Consider the following 23,787-nt stretch of genomic DNA (forward strand, 5'->3'; position numbering starts at 1 on the left):
GGAGGGGAGGAGGTTCATTCCAGATCTGAGAAGTCCTGCATAGCCACAGCCCAAGAGGAGGCTCAGCCAGCCAGACACGAGGCAGAGCCTTGTTAAAGAAAGGGTCAGGATATAAAAGGCACCAGAGGACAAAGACCATGTATTCCGAGTCCCAAAAAGTTATAAGCAACCCAAAAAAATCCCCAAGGTTAACATGAGACCGGGTCGTGGCCCAGTTTAGTGAATGATCTCAATATGGACCCAGAAACTTTTAGACAAAAAGGTATTCATTCCACAAGCTTCCTAGGGACAGGGAAAGGCTAATGGATGTGCCTACATCCCTGGAGCTCCCGTAAGTTTCTATCTTTAGGAAAAGCATTTAGGAATGGTCATTTACAATGATCTCCTGAAGGGGTAGAAGCAGGATGAGACATTAGGAAGATGGATTTCTGTTCACTCAGACTGGGAAGCACAAAGAACTTTAGGATTTTAGGCTGAAGATCACTGATCCATGGGTTGTGTTTGATATATGAAGGGAAGGAAGTGGAATGACTTTTTAAAATGTTGAGACATGAGCTGATGTTCCTTAAGGTCGGATCCTCCTTTCCACATTCCCTGAGCAAGTTCATTCTCACCCATGGCTTCACGTGCCACCAATGCACTGATAACTTATCTATTAATTTTTCCAGCCCAATCCTCTCACCCAATCCCACACTCAGGGGTCCAGGTTCCCACTCAACATGTCTAAATCCAAGTTTATAATCTTTCCAAACATGGTTCTCTCCTAAACTCCCATCTTGGTAAAGAGCACTCAAAACCATCCTGATGCAGGAGGCAGAAATAACAGTGGTACTTTTGACTCCCTCCTCTCACACTCATCCTTTAAATGTTTTGGAATTTGCCCCCAAATCGTCCTTCCTTCCACTTTTCCATCCTCGAGCCTGAACTCTCGGCTAGATGGCTGTGATCATCTTCTGGTTTCCAGGGTTCCCTCTAAACCCCTCTAATCGCTACTCCACGGGGACCTTCAGCCATCATCCTAGTTTATTTCTACTCTTTAATCAGATCTTACTCAAGCATCACTTCCTCAGGGCAAACACCCTGGTAACCCCTCTGAAAACGCCAACTCCTTCCTAGCACTAGTCATAGCTACAATTTTACATTTGGGCTCCCACTATACTGTAACTTTAGGACAGCAGGGACTATATCCACTCACCCATGCCCCGCTCTACCACCACCATATCTACAAGACCATGCTCAGTGTCTTGCACATACTAAATCCCAATAGTTAATATCTGTTCAATGAATGACGTTATTTGTTTACACCCTGATTCAACCCAAGTAAACTATCCTCACCACTGTCTTCTGGGCCACCGTCTCTTGCACCAGTTACTGTGTTATTTACCCGTCTTGAGCCAGTCCTCCAATACTCTTACAATACAGTCAGAATTAGCTTTTAAACATGCAAATCCTTCCAATCCTTCATTGCTCCCAATGAAGTTCAAACTCTAACATGTAAACTGCTAATTACCTACCCAATGACTACCGCCCTCTTGCTCCTTAGTAACAAGCCCGATTCTGTCAAGACAGCAGTGCCCTTTCAAAGGACTATCCCAACTCCCCAGCAGCCACGATACTTCTCAGAGATCTGACAGGCAGTACAAAAAGCAGATGCACTGGTATCTTAGGGTCTTGAAAGGGTTATTGTCTTTCCAAAACCCAGAATTTCCTTTCTTCTAGGTAATGCTGTGTCCTTGTCTATAAAATGTCCACAAATGAAACATTTCCTGTGTTGCCAAGTTCTGGTCAATGAGATGAAAATGGAGGCTATTGCTCAGAACGTCCAAAAATGCTTTATAAAGTGAGAAAGACATCAGGCTATGCCCTCTTTGCCTATATCCTATTTCTTCTGCTGTCAGTTTCAAAGTCATGATGGCTGGGGCTTTGGCAGCCATCCTAGACATGAGGTATCCGTAAGAATGAAAATCATGTGCCCTGAATGGCTGAGCAAAAAAATAAAAAGGAGCCCAGTTCTCAGTGACTATAGAGCTTCCATACAGCTATAGCCCTGCATATTTGAACTTCTTTTATATGAGGAAATATATTTATATCTTAAGTCATGATCTTTTACTAGCAGTCAAATTGAAACTTAGTACAGGCTTCAAAGCACCTAACCTTTGTCAATCTCCCCCCACACCCCCAAGTATTGGGGATTAAACCAGATAGGTTCTACTACTGAGCTATATCCCGAGCCCTTTGTATTTTTTGAGACAGGGTCTCATAGAGTTGCCCAGTCTGGCTTCAAACTTGAAATCCTCCTGCCTTAGCATCCCAGGCTGGGATTACAGGCACATACGACCACCTTGGTCAATCTTTCCTTTCCCTTCATGTCTTCAGATCCAATAATTTGGCCAAACTAAATGCTTCTCAGTTCCTCAAGGTTATATTCTCCCCATTTAAAGTCTTCACAAACTGCTCCTGCTGCCTGAATCCCATCTCCTTGCCTCTGCCTGGCCTGGCTAACTCCCATTATCCTTCAGATCTCTGCTAAAATCATCAACTCTTCAATTACCACCCAAGTTAGGTTAAGACACTCCTATTTACTATTACAAGTAGAACTTCATCTTGCTACTTATCAGACTGTGAATTTTCCCTTCTGTATTCATGAAGGCAGAGATACAGCTGGTCTTGCTCAAAACTGCACTCCACATGCCTAGTATTTCAGTATTTCTTTAAGAAATGGAGTCAATGAGTGACGGGGATATGGTGTTGGTGAGAAAGTAAAGACATATAGTAGGTTGGAAACCTCTGTGATGTGAAAAATGAAGTGGAATGGTTGGTATATTATTATTTGTTTATTATTTATACTGTGTCTTTTTCCAAAAAGGACGTAAGGAGGCAAAATAGCTGAAGTACCACCTCATTTGGAGTGCTAAGGAGTTCACGTCCACTCAGAGACACTGGTTTAGGAGGCTCTACTGGAAGACGACAGGATGATTAGGGAGGAAGCAGAGCTAAGAAAAGCAGTGGCCTCTTGTCCTACCTCATTTTCCAACTCCCCACTTACAAGTCCAACTCTGAAGTAAGCCAAAACCTGGTGGAAGGGTTGCAGCGGGAAAGGTTAGCAGAAAAGCAAGAGGGTTAATGCTCAGAGAGGTACGCTATCCCACCATCCTCCCCTCCCTTTGGTGCTGACTGTAAGCAAAGTGTCTGATCTCCTCCTGAAGGGCTCTGGCTGGGCCTAGGGTCCCACTTGGAGAATAGCCAGCATGGTCAGTCTGCAGGAGGGGCCCACTGCTAGCTGCAGGTTCCAGGCTCTGCTCCTCCATCGCCCCCATCCTCCTCCTCATCAGACTGTGCCAGGGGTGTATCTGCTCCACCATCACTTGGATTTGGACTATGCAGGTTGGTGGAAGAATCAGAGGACAAGGAGGAGGTCCGGGATGTAGTCCTGTCTGGCGCGGGCAATGGCAGGCTCAGCTCCTCTAGATGGTCCTCCACCCCTGCCCAGAGAGAACAGCTGGTTAGACCCATAAATGGTTTCAGAGGATTCTGAAGAGCTATCTGGCCAAAGAAACTGAACCCCAGGGAGGGCAGGTACTTGTCCAAAATCCTCTGCCAGTCCAGTGAAGAACCAGGGTTAGGAGCTCCATCTCCTGGCTCCCAGCTCCTTCCACATCATTATACCATGTGTGGGCTTGAGTCAGATCTACATACATCATCTACTCTCTGCTGAAGAGTTTTGGACAAGTCACTTTCCCTCCCAAGGATTCTGCTCTTCCTCTGTAAAAGAAGGGATACCTACATTCCCAAAGGGTTTTGAGAATAAAACGTAAGAATGCTTAAAAAATATCTGCTATAGGAGTAGGTCATCAGAGAACAGCAGGAGTTTAAAATAAGAGAATATCCTACAGTTAAGCACATGGGCTGTGGAGTCAGATGGTAATTTGCCTTCCCGGCCTTTCTGGCTACAATGTGACTGAACTTCTGAGCCTTATTCCCTTCTTATAAAATGGAGATTACTGCCAGGTGCAGTGGCTCATGCCTGAAAGCAGCTCAGGAGGCTGAGGTAGGAAGATGGTGAGTCCAAAGCCAGACTCAGCAATTTAGCGAGGACCTAAGCAACTTAGTGAGACCCTGTCACTAAATAAAATAGAAGAGGGCTGGGGATATGGCTCAGTGATTTAGCACCATTGGGTTCAATCCCCAGTACCTCCTCCCACAATGGAGACTATTTCCATTCTTCTGGGGATTAAATAAAAATAAAATGAAGATTATATATCTGCCCTGATAGGACATTTTAAGTATTGAAATAAAATACATATAAAGGACTTTAGCACAGTATTAGGAACCTAGTAAAGTGCTCAATAAATATTATGACTAAAATCATTTGTCTAATGTAAAAATTATATTTTAAATTATTTTTATTGCAGTAATTATATTAATTTCACAAATGCAAAATTACAAAGACTAAGGAGACTGGCCAATCCTAGAATCTGGGCCTAGGAATCTGTAGCCCAGTTCCCCTTCAGGGTCAACTTCCTTAAAATCAGAACTGAAGGCTGTTTCACTGGCAACACCCACTTCCAGCCCCTTCTTGAATTCTTCCCCAGTTCAGCCTTACAGCCTCAATATTCAGCTCCACTAAATTGGTGCCCAAATCCCCAAAGCAGAGAGGCATACCAGAAGTCTGGGGCATTGGTGGAGGATCTTCACAAGGCAAGAACACATCTGTTCCATCCTGATCCCCGAGATCAATAAGTTCTACTTGCTCCAGTGTGTCTACATTGACTTCCATGGATGAGATACTACCTATGGGGGCTGTGGATCAAAAAGGGGACACCAAGAGTTACCCTTTGGACACCAAGTTAGAAGTTCCTCCAGTTAAGAAAACAAGAGGGAGGTGGCCCCAGAGATTTAGGACCCATAGGACATCCTCCCCACCCTACCGCAATCCTGCACCCCAGGACATGGAACTTACGTCTTTGTGACTCAAGATGCAGGTGGGACAGAGGGAAGACAAATTCTGTCTCTGGTTGTAAAATGTCCTCAAAGAATTTCTGCCTCTCCCGAAGGCGGAGCTGTTGCCGCTCCAGGGCTGCCCGAGGATTTGGGTCCATGTCAGCCCCTGGAAGGTAGAGAAGCAAGACAAGTCCAGCTGTGAAGATGATGACAGTGGGACCTGAGCTTAGGGAGGCCCACAGAGGCCAGAATCCCAGCAGTGGGGTTTCTGGTTCCAGCTGGACACCTCTGGCCTCAGCTACCTCTTTCCCCTGCTCTGAAACAAAGCCCATCCCACAGGCTTCAAGTCCTATGCAGAGGCAGGGCTTGCCCCAGCTCTACAAAGGGGATGCCAGTTCCAGGCACCAGAGAAGATTCTCTGTATTCAGGGAAGGCAGCCAAAGGCCAACTCTCATATTATGCCCTTCTGAGAGGGTTGGGGAGGCTCATCCAGCCCAAATGATACTTTCTCCACTTACTAGACCCAAATTCCTTCAGAAAGTCAGGGAAGAGGATAGGATGGAGATGGTAGGGTAGAAGGTCCTCATCCTCCAGTGCTGTGAACTCTGGTTTCTCCCCATCCTTCAAAACCCACAGGCTACAGCAATCCCTCCCTCTCCACTTACTTTTTTTTACATACACACACACACACACACACACACACCATCCCCATCACCTCCAAACTCTTGCTCTGAAGTCACCTGTCTTTCAGACTTGGATGCCCTAAGGAAATCATCTTTCGCAGTCTCCCCATCTGAAAAGGTATAGTGGTCCTACCTTCCTGAAACACAACACACGGCTTGTGAAGGTGAGCTATTTAAGGAACCACCATCTTTTATCTGAACTCCAACAGCTCTTTATTTGTTCCCCTCTTCTGACACATCTCCCCGTCTTATCTCTCTACTGGTCAGTGAGTAGGAATTGGAAAGGCAGGTCTTGGGTCCAATTCAGGCCGGGCCTCTTGACTCCCAGTGCTGAGAGCTTTCCAGAACACCAAAAGTTCCAGACCAGTCCAGGCCCTGTGCATTCACCTCCCTTCGTTCAATCTCATTGCTGGCATTCTGCTCTGAACCCATCACCAGGGGCAGTGTAGTTTCTGGCCTGAGGACCACATCTTCATCCTCCACAGACCACCTCATCTGGGCTCAGCCTTTCCCAGGCCCGGGCCTGTTCCACAGGCGCTGGGGCAGCTCAAGATGGACAAGCGGGCCAGGCAGTGCTATGGGGAGCCAGTGTGGCAGCGAGCTGGCCACGGAGAAGGGAGGCGCTGACGCTGATTCCTGGGAAAGGCTCTTAGAGCTGCCGCCCAGGTCACAACGCTAAAAATATCCAGGGCCCCTGGGGCCGTCTGCGCTTGCTTGGGGAGAGGGGGAGGAGAAACCGAGGGGGAGCTGATGAGGACGAGGGGCTCCCGGACAGCCCCTCTCTTTCCCCTCCCCCTGACCCCATTGGTTTCACGAGATTGAAGGGGCTGCCCACCTGGGGCCACGGAGCCGCGACTGGAGCTAAGGAGTTGTTTACGCGACCACAGGTGCTGGGGAGAGAGTGAAGAGATTTGGGGGCAGGAGGCTGCCAGGGGACCAGGCAGGAGCCAGGAAATGGAGAACTCCCTCTCAGTCTCAGCCCCACCCGCACTAGAGTAAGCAAGAGGAAAAGAATTCCCAAAAAAGGGACACGCCGCGTCCGCGGGGGGGAAGGGAGGGGTCAGAGGAGGGCGCTACCCACCCCCGGCAGTTCCACTGGTGCTCGGGTCCCCTCCGTTGTCCCCGGAGTCACCTGTGCCCACCGCCGCCCGAGCCCCTACCTGCAGCGCCCGGCGCCCCCGCTGACTCAGTCTGTCCGCTCCAGCTAGGCGGCGGCGGGGGCGTGGGAGCGAGCCGCGCCGGCCGGGGTGGGGCTGCGCCTCCGGGTCTCCCCCGGGACCGACGGCCCTGGGAGCCGGGAACGAGGAAGAGGCGGGAGGCGGAAGTGGGGGAGGGGCGGCGGGCACACTCGCCCTGCGCTCGCCCGGCGGCCGGAGGCAGCCCCTTGGAGCGCGACTACTCGTACTTGCAGGGCCGGCAAAAAGTTACCGGCACGCATCCTTCCTCCCTCCTATCAGCCTCGCTCCTCCGCGCACCACCTCGCCACCGACGCCGCGCGCGGGTCCGCGCCAGCAGCGCTGCACTTGCGGCGCCCCCGCCCAGCGCAGCCCCGCTGCGGGCACCCGCGCCGGCTCCCTGCCCACGCATCTGGTGCTCTCCGACTCCTGGGCAGCGCCCACGCAACCACTACGCGCACGCACCAGCTCCCGGACTCTCGGCACCCTCAGCTGCACTTGCCACGCTTCTGCGCGCACTTCTCGAGAAGGCGCACGCTGGGGAACGGAGGGTGGGGACCTGCGGAGGGGGAGGGGCACTGACCCTGAGCAGCCCAGCGAGGCAGGTGCGTGGCCCGGAGGAGACCCTGACCCGGGAATTCACCCTGCTGCCCCTGAGTCCAGGCTCACGGAGAAGACAGAGCCGCCGCCCAACCAGTGCACTGGGTGGGGTGGATCCGGGATCGGGCGGATCAGGCCTGGAGGGGTGAGCCGCTGCGCCGCACCCCTAGACGCGGGCAAGGCGCCAGCACCTCCTCGGTGCTAAGACGGGTGCTGGACCTCCGGTATGGCATGAATGGAGGTGCCAGAAGGAAACTGCGGGCGGAGGAAAAATGCTTTCCCCCTTCGCAGCATATCCCGGCCCTGACCAGTGCTAGCAGTATTCAATGGAGCAGCTCCTGGACCAAGACTGTGTTCCCATGCCCTTCCTTCTGTGTTGGCACCCATTCCCTTGTCGCCCGAGCTCCGGAGCAGTGATGGGGACCGGCCAGCGGCGGGTGTGTATGAGGGGGTGTCCATCCAAGATGACTGTGCGTTGGGGGTCACTCGATAATTCATTCAACAAACAAGCACAAACTGGCCAAGAACTAGTAGTCATCCTTGGCACCTCCCTCGCGCTCACCGCCCACATTAAAATGCACCTCCATTTCCTGTCGAATCTCTTTCCTAAGTAACTTTCCAATCCACCATTCCTCTGCTTTCCACCACCAACTCTTGCTTGGCCCTCCGCTACAGGAGTTTTTATCTATTTTTTCTGTACTCGCTTTGGGTCTGTCTGTGCCCCACTCCCCACACAACAGTCAGCTGTCACTTCAGAGCACAAAGATGTTGTGCCACCGTCTGCTGAAATCCCGCCATTGTTAGACTAAAATCCAGGCGCCGAGTCTTGAAAGAAATGAGTTCAAACAACAGAAAGGGAGAAGGGCATTTGTAAAGAGATGACCGGAAGTGTGGAAAAGAATGTCACATTCAGGTTTCCCTGTCAGGGGAACAGCGTGCTACAAATACTAAGGTACTGACCCTTCCATTATGTTTTGGGACCTCCAAACAACCCTGTGAGATAAATACAGCAAGCAGCTTTCCCACTAGTCTGCCAGAGTGGAAATTAGTTTGTGGGAGGCGACAAATGAAGTGGTTAAGAGCACCAGACCCTTTTGGGTTGTAAAACTGCTTCCTTCTCTGGCCACCTGGGTGTAAGCATTTAACTTCTCTGATCCTTGATTTTCTTGCCTATGAACTAGGAATAATTAAACCCTACCTTTTATGAGAGAATTCTTACAGAACGCATAGTGCAGGACTTGGACACTTCAGAGATGCTCAATAAACTTAGCTGTTTTGATTGTAGTAGTTTCTGGGAAAGGAGAGGAACTGTTCTCTGTCACCAGTTTCTGAAATTGTAGAAAGGGAGTCCTAATTAGCACTGCTACAGAGCTTATTATGTGCCAGTCACTATTATAAGTGCTTACGTATATTAACTGGTAGTCTTCATAACAACCCTATGAGATAAGTGCTATTATTATTTCCACTTTACCAGTATAGAAACTGAGATACAGGGAGGTAAAGGAACATGTCCAGCATCCTACGGCTAGTCAGCGATGGAGCTGGAACTTCAACCCCGTAGGCTGCCTCCAGAGACTGCCTATAACCACTGTCCCAGCCTATTTCCTTTTTACCCTGCTGTAATTTTCATCTTCCAAGAAACATTTTAATAACTTTGACTCCTATTTCTCATTAATGGATAGATAATGAGATACTTGGTCCATTTTCAAGCACAAAAGAATGGGGCCAAGTCAGGAGTACAGTAGATGGAGCTCAGCTCCCAAAGTCACCTTTCCCATGTTCTCCCCCTGGGAACAGAACTCCATGGATTATTTTGAACTCAAAATGATGAAAGATCAGAAACCTCTGTTCCTTCTCTTTGTCAGTTGTTTCGCACAAGAATAGTCAGAGGCAGGGGGCATCCAAGCTGAAAATAATTCCGGCTGCTAAGCTGGAAGTGTGTCTCTCAACAGAAAGACCCAGGCAGCAGGCCAGAAGCTGGTGGCCAAAGGAGTTGAAAAAGAGCAGAAGAGTAGATGTCTTGATACTTCTGGCTTCCATCCAGCATGCAGAAAGCTGGGAGAGCATCGTTAACACACTAATAACAATTGTTAAGAAGCGTTGAGTAATCTACAAAATCATAGCTTCTGTCAAAACCATCAGAGAGTTGAGACTGCAGAGCAAATGATTAACCTGAATTTCAAAGGAGGACAACAATCTCCAAGAAGAGATAGGATGTAGGCACTGGCTCACTTGTAAAGCAGGAGGAGTTGAAGTCTCTATGCAGGAGGGTAAGAAGGGTTTGCTAACATTTTCACTGAATTGCTAAATGCCCATTGTGGCTAACACGAAAGCAAAGAATCCATGGGAGCTGCAGACAATGAAATAATGAGAGAAACAACAAAACCCAAACCTAATTCAGCTCCTGACAAGACTGACTCAGTTCCTCACACTAATGGCCCAATGGAAGAGACAGAACAATTTCCAGGCATAAATGATGCTATACTCAACTGTATTCAGTCTTTACTGTTCTACATACTATATGTCCAGAAATCAGTCAAAAACTCACTACACACACACACATACACACACACACTTTTAAAAACAAAACACGCTGGGGTTGGGACTGGGGCTTTGGCTTAGTGGCGAGTGCTTGCCTAGCATGTGTTAGTGGGTTCAATCCTCATAAGAACAAACAAGTAAAATAAAGGCATGCTGTCCGTCTGCAACTACAAAAAATAAAAAAATAAACAAAACCAAAAAACCCAGATTAGCAGAACCAAAAGCTAAACCCAGATATTGTAGTTACCTGAAAAAGAATGTAAGACAATATCTACCTAACATGGAAACATGGAAAATGCAGACAACATAAAAGAACAGAAGAGGAATTTTAGCAGAGATATGGAAACTATAAAAAGGAATTATGTGGCTGGGCTTGGTGGCACATGCCTGTAATCCTAATGGCTTGGGAGGCCGAGGCAGGAGGATCACAGGTTCCAGGTCAGTCCCAGCAGTTTAGTGAGACACTAAGCAACTTATAGAGAGACCCTGACTCAAATAAAAAGCGTTGGGGATGTAGCTCAGTTGGTAAAATGTCCCTGGATTCAATCCCCACTACCAAAAAAAAAAAAAAAAGGAGTATATGGCAATGCTAAAAATAAACCCACGGGGGCACCACCACCATCACCACCCTGCCCCCCAAGAGGTTTGAAGAACACTTTTGACAAACTCATCAGTAAACTCAATACAGCTGAGGAAAGAACTGGTGAACTTGAAGAGAGGTCAAAACAGAATTCCTGAAGCTGAAACAGAAAGAGAAAAGTGAAACAATCAGAACTAACTACAAGAGCTTAAATGTGAGTAATTCTGATTCCAGAAGAAGAGGGAGAGGGAAAAAAAATCTACATATAGGTGTAATAGCCAATAATTTTCCAAAAATAATGAAAGATATCAAACCATAGAGCTAAGAAACTTGAAGAATCCAGAAAAGAGTAAATACCAATGAGACAGGGACAAAGGGCAAATGTACTCCTGAGCTTTGGCTCATAGCCAAGTGGGGACAAGCAGGAAAGTGAGGTCAATACTATAGGAAACTGTTGAAGCACAAAGTTTAGCAACCCTGTTACCTGCAGTAAAATGGAAAACACAAAAGGTGCCAACGAATTGGGTGATCTAGCTAAGGGTATTTCCTAGCAAAACACTGAAGTACCACCTGGTTTCTTGCTGCTTATAGTAAAGTGCAGATGGAGAGAGAGAAACTAAAGCAACAGTTCTCAAAAGACAGAACTATCCCAGGGGATAGTTGGCAATGTCTGGAGACAGTTTTAGTTGTCAAAGCTGGGAGGTTGCTACTGACATCTAATTAGTAGAGGCCAGGGAAGCTACTGAACATCCTACTATGCATATAGGAGCCCCTCTCAAACAAACCACCTGTCCCTGCTATACACACACATCAAAGATGTGTAGTGCTGAGGTTGAGAAACTGAATTAAAAGGAAGGACTGTTAAACATGGGAGAGCCTGTAAGCCCATGGCCCACAAATGACAGGCAGGAGACAGCAAGCAAACCTGGATCAGCAAGCTTTCCTTTATTCTGCAGCAGTCAATATATCGGCATGGGAGCGGTTAAAATTTTAACTCAGGAAGGCAGTTGTACAACATTTGAAACTCACTGTCACTGGGAAAAGCTCACAACTCGGTGTTCCCTGCTTATCTTCCTTCCTCTGGGACCCGTTGTTACCTAGAGCTTCACTATTTGCTTTTCTCCTTCCAGGACTCAGCAGCACGGAAGGGTAAAAGTCCAGGGCCCAGCGTTTCAGTATTTGCCTCCTTCCTTTAAGATCTGTTGGTGTTGGGAAGGGATATGTTTGCTTTTGGTGGAGATGCTAGTGATGAACAGGGGAAGGGATGAAAGTGTGCTTACTTCCCTCGGGGCCTATTGTCACTAGAAAGGATGTACTGGGAGAGATTTAATGTTCGGCTAATTTCTCCTTCCTCCTCCTGAGTCACATTGTCACTCCATTTTTCCCAGGGAGCTGTCTTGTAGGAATATTATTTTCCATAACCCTTCAGAGCCAAGGCTTCGTGGTTTAGAAAATGCCTCTCTACTAGCAAATGATGGCAAATAGCTTCCTAGCAAAGTTCAAATCCAGGGCACTGCCAGGAAACCCTGTTGGGAATATAACAAATCTTTTGTTAACATCTCAGAAAGATTCAAGGCAATGCCTCAGAGTAAGATTCAGGCAGATAAAGAGCTCCAACAAATTTGAAGACACCCCACAGACCCTCTGAATTGAACAACAGGGATCCTAGAAAGTCCAAGGGCATTTGTTGTCACTTGGCTATCTCAACAGAGGCCTAAGGTGGAGAAAGGCTTGTCTCAAATTTGTGAGCATGTCTCTGGTGTAAGACAGTTAACTTTGATGATACCCAAAGGGATCCACAAGTTTTCAAAAGGTATATTATCCAGAAACTTCTCTACCTTGGATTTATAAGGATAAAGGGAGTAAAAGTAAAGAGAACTTCTGGTTCTGGACTGGAAAATTTATTAAAAAAAAAAAAGACTGACAAGGAATGTGGAGAGAAGACCCAAACTATGAATATCAGGATGAAACGGTATATCCTACAGACTCCCACAGATGTTAAAAGATAATAAGGGACGACTAGACAATTAGGAACAGCTCTATACGTGTCAATTTGACAATTTTGTTGAAAAGGACAAATTCCTCGGAAAGCACAAACTCCCAAAACTCACCCAGTACGAAATAGGTAATTTAAATAGCCCTGTAACTATGAAAAAAATGGAATTTATAGTTTTTTAAAAAACCAACTCTTTTTAAATAACAAAGTAGTTCTTTTTTTGGGGTGTGTACTGGGCATTGATCCCAGGGGCACTTTACCACTGATCTACATTCCTGGCCCTTATTTATTTTTTTTTATTTTGAGACAGGGTCTTGCTAAGTTGCTTAAGGTCTCTCTTAAATTGTTGAGGCTGGTCTTGAACGTGTGATCCTCATGCCTCAGCCTCCTAAGTCACTGGGATTACAGGCATGCACCACCACATGCAGCAACACACAACTCTTGAAAGAGAAATCTTCAGGCCTAGACGGATAATTCTACCAATGACAAGTCTATGCAATGTCTTTCAGAAAACAGAAGAGGAGGGAACACTTCCTAACTTATTTTGTGAGGCCAGTGTTACCTTGATACCAAAACCAGATGAAGGCAGTTCTAAAACAAAATATAATGGAACACAATAGACACATGTCATCTAAGTTATCAAATTTGAGGAAATATAGTTGTTCATAATATTCCTTTATTATCGTATTGATTATCCATGGGATCAGTAATGATGACTCTTCTTTCATTTCTAAAATTGGTAGTTTATGACTTCTTTCTTTTTTTCTTGGTTACCCTGGCTAGAGGTCTGTTAGTTTTTTTTTTTATCTTTCAAAGAATCAACTTTTGGTTTCACTGATTTTCTCTATAGTCACCCTGTTTTTAATTTCGTTGACTTCTGGTTTTGTTTGTTTGTTTGTGGCAGATTCTCACTCTGTTCCCCAGGTCGCCTGTGCATTAGCTCAGGTTATTCTCCTTTCTCAGCCTCCCAAGTATCTGGGACTGTAGGTGTGCACCACCACCCCCAGTTTGCTCTACTTTTTAATCCTTTATGTTCTTTTGGCTTAAACTGTTCTTATTTTTTTAAATCTCTTAAGGCTGAAAGCTTAGATCAACTTTAGATCTTTTTTCTTTTCTAATAACATGCATTTATTTTTTAAAATTAAAAAAAAATTTTGTAGTTGTAGATGGACAGAAAGCCTTTATTTGTTCATTTCTATGTGGTGCTAAGGATTGAACCCAGTGCCTCACACGTACCAGGCAAGAGCTCTGCCACTAAGCTACAGCCCCAGCCCTAACATATGCATTTAACACTAAATTCCTCTGAGCATTCCACATATTGCATAAACTATATTTCCATTTGCATTTAGTTTAAGATATTTAAAAATTTCTCTTGCAATTTCTTCTCTGATCCATGTATAATTACTGGTGTGGTGTCTCATCTACAAATATCTTGGAATTTTCCAGATTTCTGTTACTGGTTTTTAGTTTGATTCCATTGTGACTTGAGAACATACATTGTATGATTTCTATTCTTTCACATTTGATCAGGTGTATTTTATTGTCCAGAGTATGTTCCCTCTTGAATAGTCCATGTGAGCTTGATAAGAATGTATGCTAGGGCTGGGGATATAGCTCAGTTGGTAGAGTGCTTGTCTTGCAAGCACAAGGCCCTGGGTTCAAATCCCCAGCACCGCAAAAAAAAAAAAAAAAAAAAAAAAAAAAGAATGTATGCTATTGTTGGCTGAATTACTCTACAAATACCAGTTAGATCAAGTTGACTGATGGTGGCACATTCAGGTCATCTATATTCTTACTGATTTTCTGCCTGCTTGATTTATCAGTTATCAGAAGAGGGTTGTTGAAGTCTCCAACTATAGTAGGATTTCCTCTCTCCTGGAACTCTACCAACTTTTGCCTCAAATGTTTTGGCACTCTATTGTTAAGGACATACACATGGAAGATTGTTATGTCTTCTCAGACAATGGACCCCTTTATTATCACTTAATGACTTTATCCCTACACTGATGCTCCTTTTATAAAGTCTGCTTCATCTGAGATTAATATAGCCTACTCCAGGTTTTTTATGATTAGTGTTTAAAGTGGGCTTTTTAGGTAACACACAGTTAATTGGATCTAGTTCTTTTTTTTTTTTATATTCTCTAATAGTCTTGGTCTTTTAAATGGTATATCTAGGCTATTCACATTGAGTGACTATTAGTAACAACTTTATACAGTATCTTTCAGAAAACAGAAGAGGAGGGAACACTTCCCAACTTATTTTATGAGGCAGTGTTACCTTGATAGCAAAACCAGTTGAAGGCAGTATCAAAATAAAATATAACAAAACACAATAGACACATGTCATCTAAGTTAGGGAATTCCAGGGCATAGAATTGTTCATATAACTGGTTTAAAATTTCCCAGATTTGTAACTTTTCTATTTTTTGACTTGGTCTTTGTTTCTTTTTTTCTTCCTTCCCCTTTTTCTGCCCTCTCTGGTTTCAGTTAAGATCCATTCCCTTAGTACTGGGGATTGAACCCAGGGACACTGTACCAGTGAGTTAATCCCCAGCCATTTTATTTTATTTTGAGTCAGGGTCTCACTAAATTGCTGAGGCTGGCCTGGAACTTGTGATCTGAAGCATGTGCCACCCACTGTACCTGGCTAAAATTGAGCATTTTTACATAATTCTATTTTCTCTTCTCTCTTACCCTACAACTATACTTGTTTTTAAAAAATTTAAGTGGTTGTCCTAGAGTTGGCAATATACATTTATAACTAATTGAAATCCACTCTTATATAAAACTATACCATTTCAAAGGTACCATATAACAGGGACCCAAATACCTCATAAAAATAGCCACAAAAATCTTCATCAAAATACAGTAATCTCTTATCTGTGGGGGATGAAATGGATGCCTGAAACTGAGGATAGTACCAACCTTATATAGACTATATTTTTCCTATACATACATGCCTGTGATAAAGTTTAATTTATAAATTAGGTACAATAAGAGATTAACAATAACTATTAAAATACAATATGCTGCAATAAATGTTATGTATCTGTTCTCTCTCTCTTCTCAAAATGTCTTATTGTACTTTCACCTTTCACTTAAAGAAAGCACTTCACAGTCCCTCCTTGACAGATCTGAACATAACTCTTGTGCCCTGGGACCTTTATTAGGTGAAATAAGAGTTACCTGAACACCAGCAATGCCACAACAGTCGTCGCATTGATGCGGCGACGGCTACTCAGTGACCAAGGAACACATGACATACAGTGTGAATAGGCTGAACAAAGGGATGCCTCATTCTCTGAAGATGGAACAGGACAGCATACGATTTTCACACTATCAGAACATCAACAATTTAACTTATTTTTATTTTGAAATTTTCCATTTAATATTCTTGTAACACAATGGACAACAGATAACTGGGACCACAGAAAGTGAAACCAGGGATGGAGAGGGAATCACTCTGTTAGCAAATTGAGTCCAGCAACATAGAAAACAACAAAGTGGAATCATTCAGGAATGGAAGCCTGGTTCAGTGTTCAAAATCAATCACTATGATCAACTGAGGGGGAGAATCACCTGATAATCTCAACTAATGCAGAACAATCATTGGACAAAACTTGATACATTTCATGATTAAAAAAGAAACTCAACGAACTAAGAATAGAAGAACTTTGAATTTGAAAAAAAAAACACCTACAAAAAACCCCATAGCCAGCACTACACTTAATGGCGAAAGATTGTTTACCCTTAAGAGCAAGGACAAAGCCAGGTATGGTGGTACGCACCTGAAACCCCAGCAATTTAGGAGACTGAGGCAGGATGATCCCAAGTTCAAGGCCAGTCTCAACATACGCAAGACCCTCAACAACTTAGCAAGACCCCATCTCAAAATAAAAATTAAAGGGATTGAGGCTATAGCTCATGGTAAAGTGCCGCAGGTTCAATATCCAGTACCAAATATATGTGCATGTGTGTGTGCGTGTGTGTATGCATATGTGTACCCATATATATATTTCAAGAATGAGACAAAAATATCTGCTCCCCACTAATCTCCAAAGTTTATAAAGAACTTAAAAAAAACTTTACACCCAAAATACAAAGAACCCAATCAATAAATTGGGGCTAAGGAACTGGGCAGACACTTCACAGAAGAAGATATACAGGTGATCAACAAATATATGAAAAAGTGCTCTTTTTTTTTAAATATTTTTGATTTTTAGTTGTAGGCGGACACAACACCTTTATTTTATTTTTTTTATGTGGTGCTGAGGATCGAACCCAGGGCCTCATGCATGCTAGGGAGGTGCTCTACCACTGAGTCACAACCCTAGCACGAAAAAGTGCTCATTATCCCTAGTAATTAGAGAAATGCAAATTAAAACCACCTTAAGATTTCATCTAACTCCAATTAGAATGGCTATTATCAAGAACACAAGCAATAATAAGTGTTGGTATGGATGTGGGGGAAAAGGTACACTCACACATTGCTGGTGGAGTTGCAAATTGGTGCAGCCACTCTGGAAAGCAGTGTGGAGATTCTGCAGAAAACTTGGAAGGGACCCACAATTTGACCCAGCTATCCCACTCCTCAGTTTATACCCAAAGGACTTAAAATCAGCATACGACAGTGATGCAGCCACATCAGTGGCTCAATTCATAGCAGCTCAATTCACAATAGCTAGATTGTGGAACCAACTGAGATGCCCTTCAAGTGATGAATGGATAAAGAAACTGTGGTATATATACACAATGGAATATTACTCGGCCACAAAGAAGAATAAAATTATGGCATTTGCTGATAAATGGATAAAGTTGGAAAATATCATTCTAAGTGAAATAGGCCAAGACCAAAATACCAAAGGTCAAATGTTCCAATAAGTGGATGACGATATATAACAAGTGGGGGTGGTGGGAGGAAGAGAAGAATGAAGGAACTTTATATGGTGTAGAGAAAAATGGGGTGGGAGAGGGTGGGGGACAGAAAGATAGTAGAATGAAACAGAGAATTACCCTATGTATATGTATGATTACATGAATGGTGTGAATCTACATTGTGTACAACCATAGAAATGAAAAGTTTTACCCCATTTGTGTACAAAGAATCAAAATGCAGTCTGTAAAAATAAAAAAAAAATTTTTTAATAAAAAAAATCTGCTCCCACCACTTTTTATTCAACAGAATATTGTAAGTCCTAACAGCACCATGTGACAAGAAAAGGAAATGAAAGGTATACAAATTTGAAGAAAACATCTGTAAACCACATAGCCTACAAAGGACTCATCTGGAATATAAAAAGAACTTAGTTAAAAAAAAAAAACAACAGGGACTGGGGTTGTGGCTCAGTGGTACAGTGCTTGCTTGTCTTAGCATGTGTGAGGCACTGGGTTCTATTCTCAGCACCGCATATAAATAAATGAATAAAATAAAGGTCTATCAACATCTAAAAAATATTTTTTTTTAAAAAGCAAGTAAACAAAAATCTAATTGGAAAATGAGCAAAGGAGATGAACAGATATTTTACCAAAGGGAAAGTAGAGAAGGCAAATGAACACATTCAAATATGTTCCATATCAACATTTCTAAATGCAAATCAAGGTCATGATGAGGGCTGGGATTGTAGCTCAGTGGTGGAGTGCTTACCTTATATGTATGAGGTCTTGGGCTCGATCCTCAGCACTACATAAAAATAAATAAAATAAAGGTATTGTGTCCATCTACAAGTAAAAAAATAAAGCTTTAAAAAAAGCCATTATGAGATATCACACCTATTAGATAGCTAAATTTTTTTAAAAATTCATCTCACTAGAGTCAGAATGGCAATTATCAAGAATACAAGCAATAATAAGTGCTGTTGAGGATGTGGGGAAAAAGGCACACTCATACACTGCTAATGGGACTGCAGATTGGTGTAATCACTATGGAAATTCCTAAGAAATTTATGGAGATTCCTAAGTATGGAGTATGGAGATTCCTAAGAAAACTTGGAATGGACCCACCATTCCACCCAGTTATCTCACTCCTTGGCTTGTACTCAAAGGACTTAAAATCAGCATACTACAGTGATGCAGCCATATCAATGTTTACAGCAGCTCAATTCACATTAGCAAAACTATGGAACCAACCTAGATGCCCTTCAACAGATGAATGGATAAAGAAAATGTGGTACATATACACAATGGAGTATTACTCAGCCTTAAAGAAGAATGAAATAAGAAATTTGCAGATAAATGAATGGAAGTGGAGACTATTATGCTAAGTGAAATAAACCAATCCCAAAAAACCAAAGACCAAATGTTTTCTCTGATAAGCGGATGCTGATCCATAGTAGGGGGTGGGTAGGGAAGAATGAAGGAACTTTGGATTAGCAGAGGGGAGTGAGGGGAGAGGTGGGGTGGTGGGGATGGGAAGGACGGTAGAATGAGACAGACATTATTACCCTATATACACATGATTACACTACTGGTGTGACCCAGCACCATGTACAGCCAGAGGAATGAGAATTTATGCTCCATTTGTGTACAATGTGTCAAAATCCATTCTACACTCATATATAACTAATTAGAACAAATTTAAAAAATAAAATAATATAGTGACTATTCCAAAAGCAAGTCAGGATGCAGAGAAGCTATATCATTCATACATTGCTGGTGAGAATGTAAAATGATATTCTAGTCACTGCAAAATAGTTTGGCAGTTTCTTGAAAAACTGAACATATACTTCCCATATGATTCAACAGTCACACTACTTGGCATTTATATTAGAGAAATGAAAACTGTCCACACAAAACCTTGTGTATTAATGTCTGTAGCAGCTTTATTTGTAATAGCCCTAAGTTGGAAATGACTTAAATGGCTGTGGCTATAAGCAGCATGAGGGACCATTGGGATAACAGGAGAGTTCTGCACCTTGGTTATGGTGGCTACATGAATTGACACATGGCTTGGATACAGCACAAAAGGTATGAGAGATGTTACCCTTGAGGGAAAATGAGCGAAGGGTACTTAGGACACCTCGGTATATTTTTTGGAAACTTTCTGTGATTTTATAATGATTTTTTGAATTTATAAAAGGGAATAAACTATCAATACATGCAGCAACCTGGATCTCAACAGCATTATGCTGAAATTTTTAAAAAGTCAACCTCAAGAGATCTATACTACATGGTTCCATTCACAAAATAATCTTTTTCTTTTTTTCTTTTTTTTTTTTTGGTACTGGGGATTAAACCCAGGGTTGATGAACTACTGGGCAACATCCCAAGTCCTTTTTATATTTTATTTAGAGTCAGGGTCTCACTAAGTTGGTTAGGGCCTTGCTAAATTGCTGAAGCTGGCTTTGAACTCTCGATCCTCCTCAGCCCAGTCACTGGGATTGCAGGCATGCTTTAGCATGCCCAGCTCACAAAATAATCTTGAAATAAATTACAGAGATGGAGAACAATTAGTAGTTTCCAGGGATGAGGAATGTGCTGAGAGGAGGGGAGGGGCAGATAGCACAGAAAGATCTTTCTGGTGGTGGGACACACAAATAAAAGAGAGCAAAAGAATAGACACTTCACCAAAGAAGACAGCTTTCAAATGAGCAGATGAGCATATTTATGCTCAGCATTATTGTCATTAGGGAAAATGCAAATCACCAATACTATGAGATACAACTACATATCTAGTAGTAAAATCCCATCACCTAACAATATCAAGTGTCTTGTGTCCAATACATTTGATATGGAGCAATTACACCTCTCATACATTGCTAGTGGGAATACAAGCTAGTATAGTCCCTTTAGAAATGGTTTGACAATTTCTTATAAAGTTAAATATACAATTACCATATGATCCAGTAATCCCATTTCTAGGTAGGTATCCAAGTGAAATAAAAACCTACAGTCCCATAGAAACCAGTGTACAAATGTGTTTACTAACTTTATTCATAATCACTGAATATGAGAAACTAGCCCAGATGTCCTTTAATGATTAAACATATTTATAGAGTAAAATACTACTCAACAATGAAAGCAGACAATTACTATTATCCAACATGTGTGAACTTCAAATGAAAGTAATCCCAGCAGCTCAGGAGGCTAAGGCAGGAGGATCACAGGTTCAAAGCCAGTCTCAGCAATTTAGTGAGGCTGTAAGCAACCTAGTGAAATGCTATCTCAAAATAAAAAGGCTGGGGTGTAGCTCAGTGGTTAAGCACTCTTGGGTAATCCCTGGCACTAAAAAAAAAAGAAAAAGAAAAAAACAGAAAGTAATCCCGATTCAAAAGCCTATGTACTGCATGACTCTATATAATTTTCTGAAAAAGACAAATGTTTCAGGGACTGAAAAACACATCCTTTATCTCCAGGCTGGGAGTGGGAGAGGAGGTTAATACACAGAGATGACTTGAAGGAACTTAGTGATGTTATAAAAAGTCCCTATATTGATTGTTGTATATAATAATACACATTTGTTTAAAATTATAGAATTGCACACTGAAATGGGTGAATTTTGCTGTATGTAAAATATACCTCAAAAAAACCTAAGGAGCAAAAGCAAAAACTATGAGAAGAAACAAAACGAAAGAGTGGAAACTCATACTCTATAGGATGACAAACAACTATTAAAAAAGCTCAGACTGTATCAAGTGTGGCTGAGGGTGTGGGGAAACTGGAGCCCCTGCCACTGCTATGGGGGATGTAACTGGACTGCACTGGGCGAGTGTGGCGGTTCCTCCTGAGAGTCAAAGCAGACTCCCCGGGCTGCAGGCTAGTTCTGCCGTGCGGGAGGCTCCGGGTTTGAGCCTCAGCACCACACACACACTCACACACAGAATTACCATATAATCCGACAACTCCATTTCCAGGCATATACTCAAAAGAATTAAAAGCAGAGTCTGGAAGAGATATTTGCACATTCATGTTCAGAGCAGCATTAGTCACAATAGCCAAAAAGTAGAGAGTCCAAATGTCCTTTGACTGACAGGTGGATAAACAAAATGTGATATATACACACAATGGAAATATTATTCAGCCTTAAAAAGAAGGAAATTCTGACAAGAACTACAACATGAAAGAACCCTGAAGAGACTAAGTGAAATTAGCCAGGCATAAAAAGACAAATACTGACCTACCATGCTGGCACATGCCTACTGTCCCAGCGACATCAGAGCCTAAAGCAGGAGGATCACAGTTTGAGGCTGGCCTCAAAAATTTAGCAAGGCCCTAAGCAACTCAGTGAGATCCTGTCTCAAAATAAAAAATAATGGGTGGGATGTGGTTCGGTGGTAAAGTACACCTCTGGGTTCAATCCCCAGTACCAAGAAAAAAAAAAAAAAAAAAAGGTTCCATTGAAGACCTGGGTGTGCAGTGGCACAGAGCTGCAATTCCAGGAGCTCAGGAGGCTGAGGCAAGAGAACTGCAAGCTCTGGGCCAACCTGGGCAACTCAGCAAGACCCTGCCTCAAAATAAAAAATAAAAAGGGGTAGGATGTAGCTCAGTGGTAACAGTGCCTCTGAGTTCAATCCCCCGGTACCCAAAACAAATCATATAACACAAAATCCACAATTGTAACCATTTTTGGTATGTGGTATTTTACTACTGAGCTACATCCTCAGTCCCTTCTATTTTTTTTTTTTTTGAGACAGGGTCTTGCTAAATTGCTGAGGCTGGCCTCAAACTTGCGATCCTCCAGGCTCAGTCTTGAGCCACTGGGATTACAGGCATGTACCACAATGCCCAGCATGCTATATGTATTTTACCACATTTTCTTAAAAGAGTGGAATTTTCTCATGTAAGAGCCTTAGATTTAATCCCCAAGGTTTGCCCACCGTGTGTTACAGAGTATGAATGCTGTTTTTTCCCTGTGTAAATGGAAGAATCAAACAGGATGGAATATGAAAAATTGCTTTTGGGAGCCATTGTGTGGGCACAACTTCAGAAAGGAGGGAAACGAGTGAGGAGTGAAAGGTATGTACCAGTTTGGAATATAGCCAGTTTGGAAAATAATTTGGTGGTTTCCTAGAAAACTAAATATATGATCTAGCAATTGCACTCCGTGGTATTTAGCCAAAGGAATCAAAAACATATGTCCACACAAAAACCTGCACACGTTTATAGCAGCTTTATTCATAATTGCCAGAACGTAGAATCCCTCAGGATGTCCTTCAGTAGGTGAAAGATAAACCGACATTTCCAACAATAGAATATTATGCAGCATTAGAAAGAAATAGCCATCGAACCATGAAAAGACAAGGAGAAAAAGGCCAATCCAAAAGGCTACCTACCGTATGATTCTAATGATGGGACATTCTGGAAAAGGTGAAACTATGAAGGACTGTCCCACAGTCTTGGCTTGGTCTGTCACCCCTTGAAGGTGGAGCCAAGCACTCCCTGTGCCTGCACCCTCTCCCCCGGCAGTGGTATGGAGTGGTTCCCACACTTGGGTGCTGAACTGGCCTACTGAGGTCTGGTGCGGAAAGGCTGTTCTCACAAGCTCTCCAGACCACTCTGATGCAGCCAGCGAGGCACCAGAGCTTCAGAGCTGCCACTGTCCTTCAAAGCCAGCCCTGACCTGTCCCCAGCCCACCCCAACCTCCTCTTTGCTTTCATCTTCTGCTACTACCATCTCCTCTTCCCTCTCTTCCTTCAGGTCTCTGCTCAGATCTCATCTTGTGGGTGGATCCTTCCCAGATGGCACTTTTTAATACAGTGAACCCCTATCTTTACCCTCCTTGTCCCCTTCACCCTGTTTACTTTGCTCCAAGCACTTATTTCCATCTGACATAACAGTGGTGGACTGACTCATAAGGGCTCACAAAAGTCAATTGTTACATTTTGAGCAACTCTGCAGGCTGGTTGTTAAGCAGGGCCATCATTAAAAATTAAAGTATGTAAACTTATGACTACATAAATCATATTAAAAACATGAAAAATGCTCAAACTCATCACTTTCTAACCTTTGAACCATCTTTTATGGATCTTTTTGACTTTTGGGGGGATAGGTACTGAGAATTGAACACAAGAGTGCTCTAACATTGAGCCACATCCCCAGCCCTTTTTATTTTTTATTTTGAGATAGGATCTCACTAAGTTGCTTAGGGCCTCCCTAAATTGCTGAGCCTGACCTTGAACTTGCAATCCTCCTACCTCAGCCTCCCAAGACCTGGGATTATAGGCATGTTCACCTTCTTGAACTTCTTTACATATAGTAGAAATATAAAATATACAACAGGATGCTACTGTGCATTTTGACCCTGTTCTGAGTTTAGTGACATCAATTGATTATTT

At 43.2% G+C, this 23,787-nt stretch overlaps 2 protein-coding genes across 3 annotated transcripts in view; both read right to left on the bottom strand.

The window, feature by feature from the left end:
- Window positions 1-2,803: 2,803 nt before the first annotated feature.
- Dbndd2 (dysbindin domain containing 2) lies at window positions 2,804-5,099 on the bottom strand. The gene is made up of 3 exons (XM_047539183.1): window positions 4,961-5,099; window positions 4,663-4,800; window positions 2,804-3,482 (listed from the first exon to the last, which is right to left on the bottom strand). The coding sequence occupies exons 1-3, from the start codon at window positions 5,097-5,099 to the stop codon at window positions 3,277-3,279; spliced, it is 483 nt and encodes a 160-aa protein (XP_047395139.1). The 3' UTR covers window positions 2,804-3,276.
- Window positions 4,975-23,787, bottom strand: part of Sys1 (SYS1 golgi trafficking protein) — a 35,017-nt gene continuing 16,204 nt past the window's right edge. The window contains exon 4 of one of the 2 annotated variants that reach the window (XM_047539186.1): window positions 4,975-5,107. In XM_047539186.1, coding sequence (XP_047395142.1) covers window positions 5,101-5,107 — 7 coding nt within the window. In that variant the 3' untranslated portion in view covers window positions 4,975-5,100. Of the gene's footprint in view, window positions 5,108-8,607; window positions 8,728-23,787 lie in introns of those variants that run through there. The other variant, XM_047539187.1, reaches the window with a different exon arrangement.

The sequence above is a fragment of the Sciurus carolinensis genome, chromosome 2 (genome assembly GCF_902686445.1).
Source record: "Sciurus carolinensis chromosome 2, mSciCar1.2, whole genome shotgun sequence".
Classification (NCBI taxonomy): Eukaryota; Metazoa; Chordata; class Mammalia; order Rodentia; family Sciuridae; genus Sciurus; species Sciurus carolinensis.

Excerpts from the sequence above, each read along its gene's own strand:
- Dbndd2 (XM_047539183.1), bottom strand. The coding sequence starts at position 5,099 with ATGGACCCAAATCCTCGGGCAGCCCTGGAGCGGCAACAGCTCCGCCTT. Across the intron at positions 4,801-4,960 it reads GCATCTTGAGTCACAAAGAC|CCCCCATAGGTAGTATCTCA; the intron begins GTAAGTTCCATG and ends TTTGATCCACAG. Across the intron at positions 3,483-4,662 it reads ACCAATGCCCCAGACTTCTG|GGGTGGAGGACCATCTAGAG; the intron begins GTATGCCTCTCT and ends CTCTCTGGGCAG.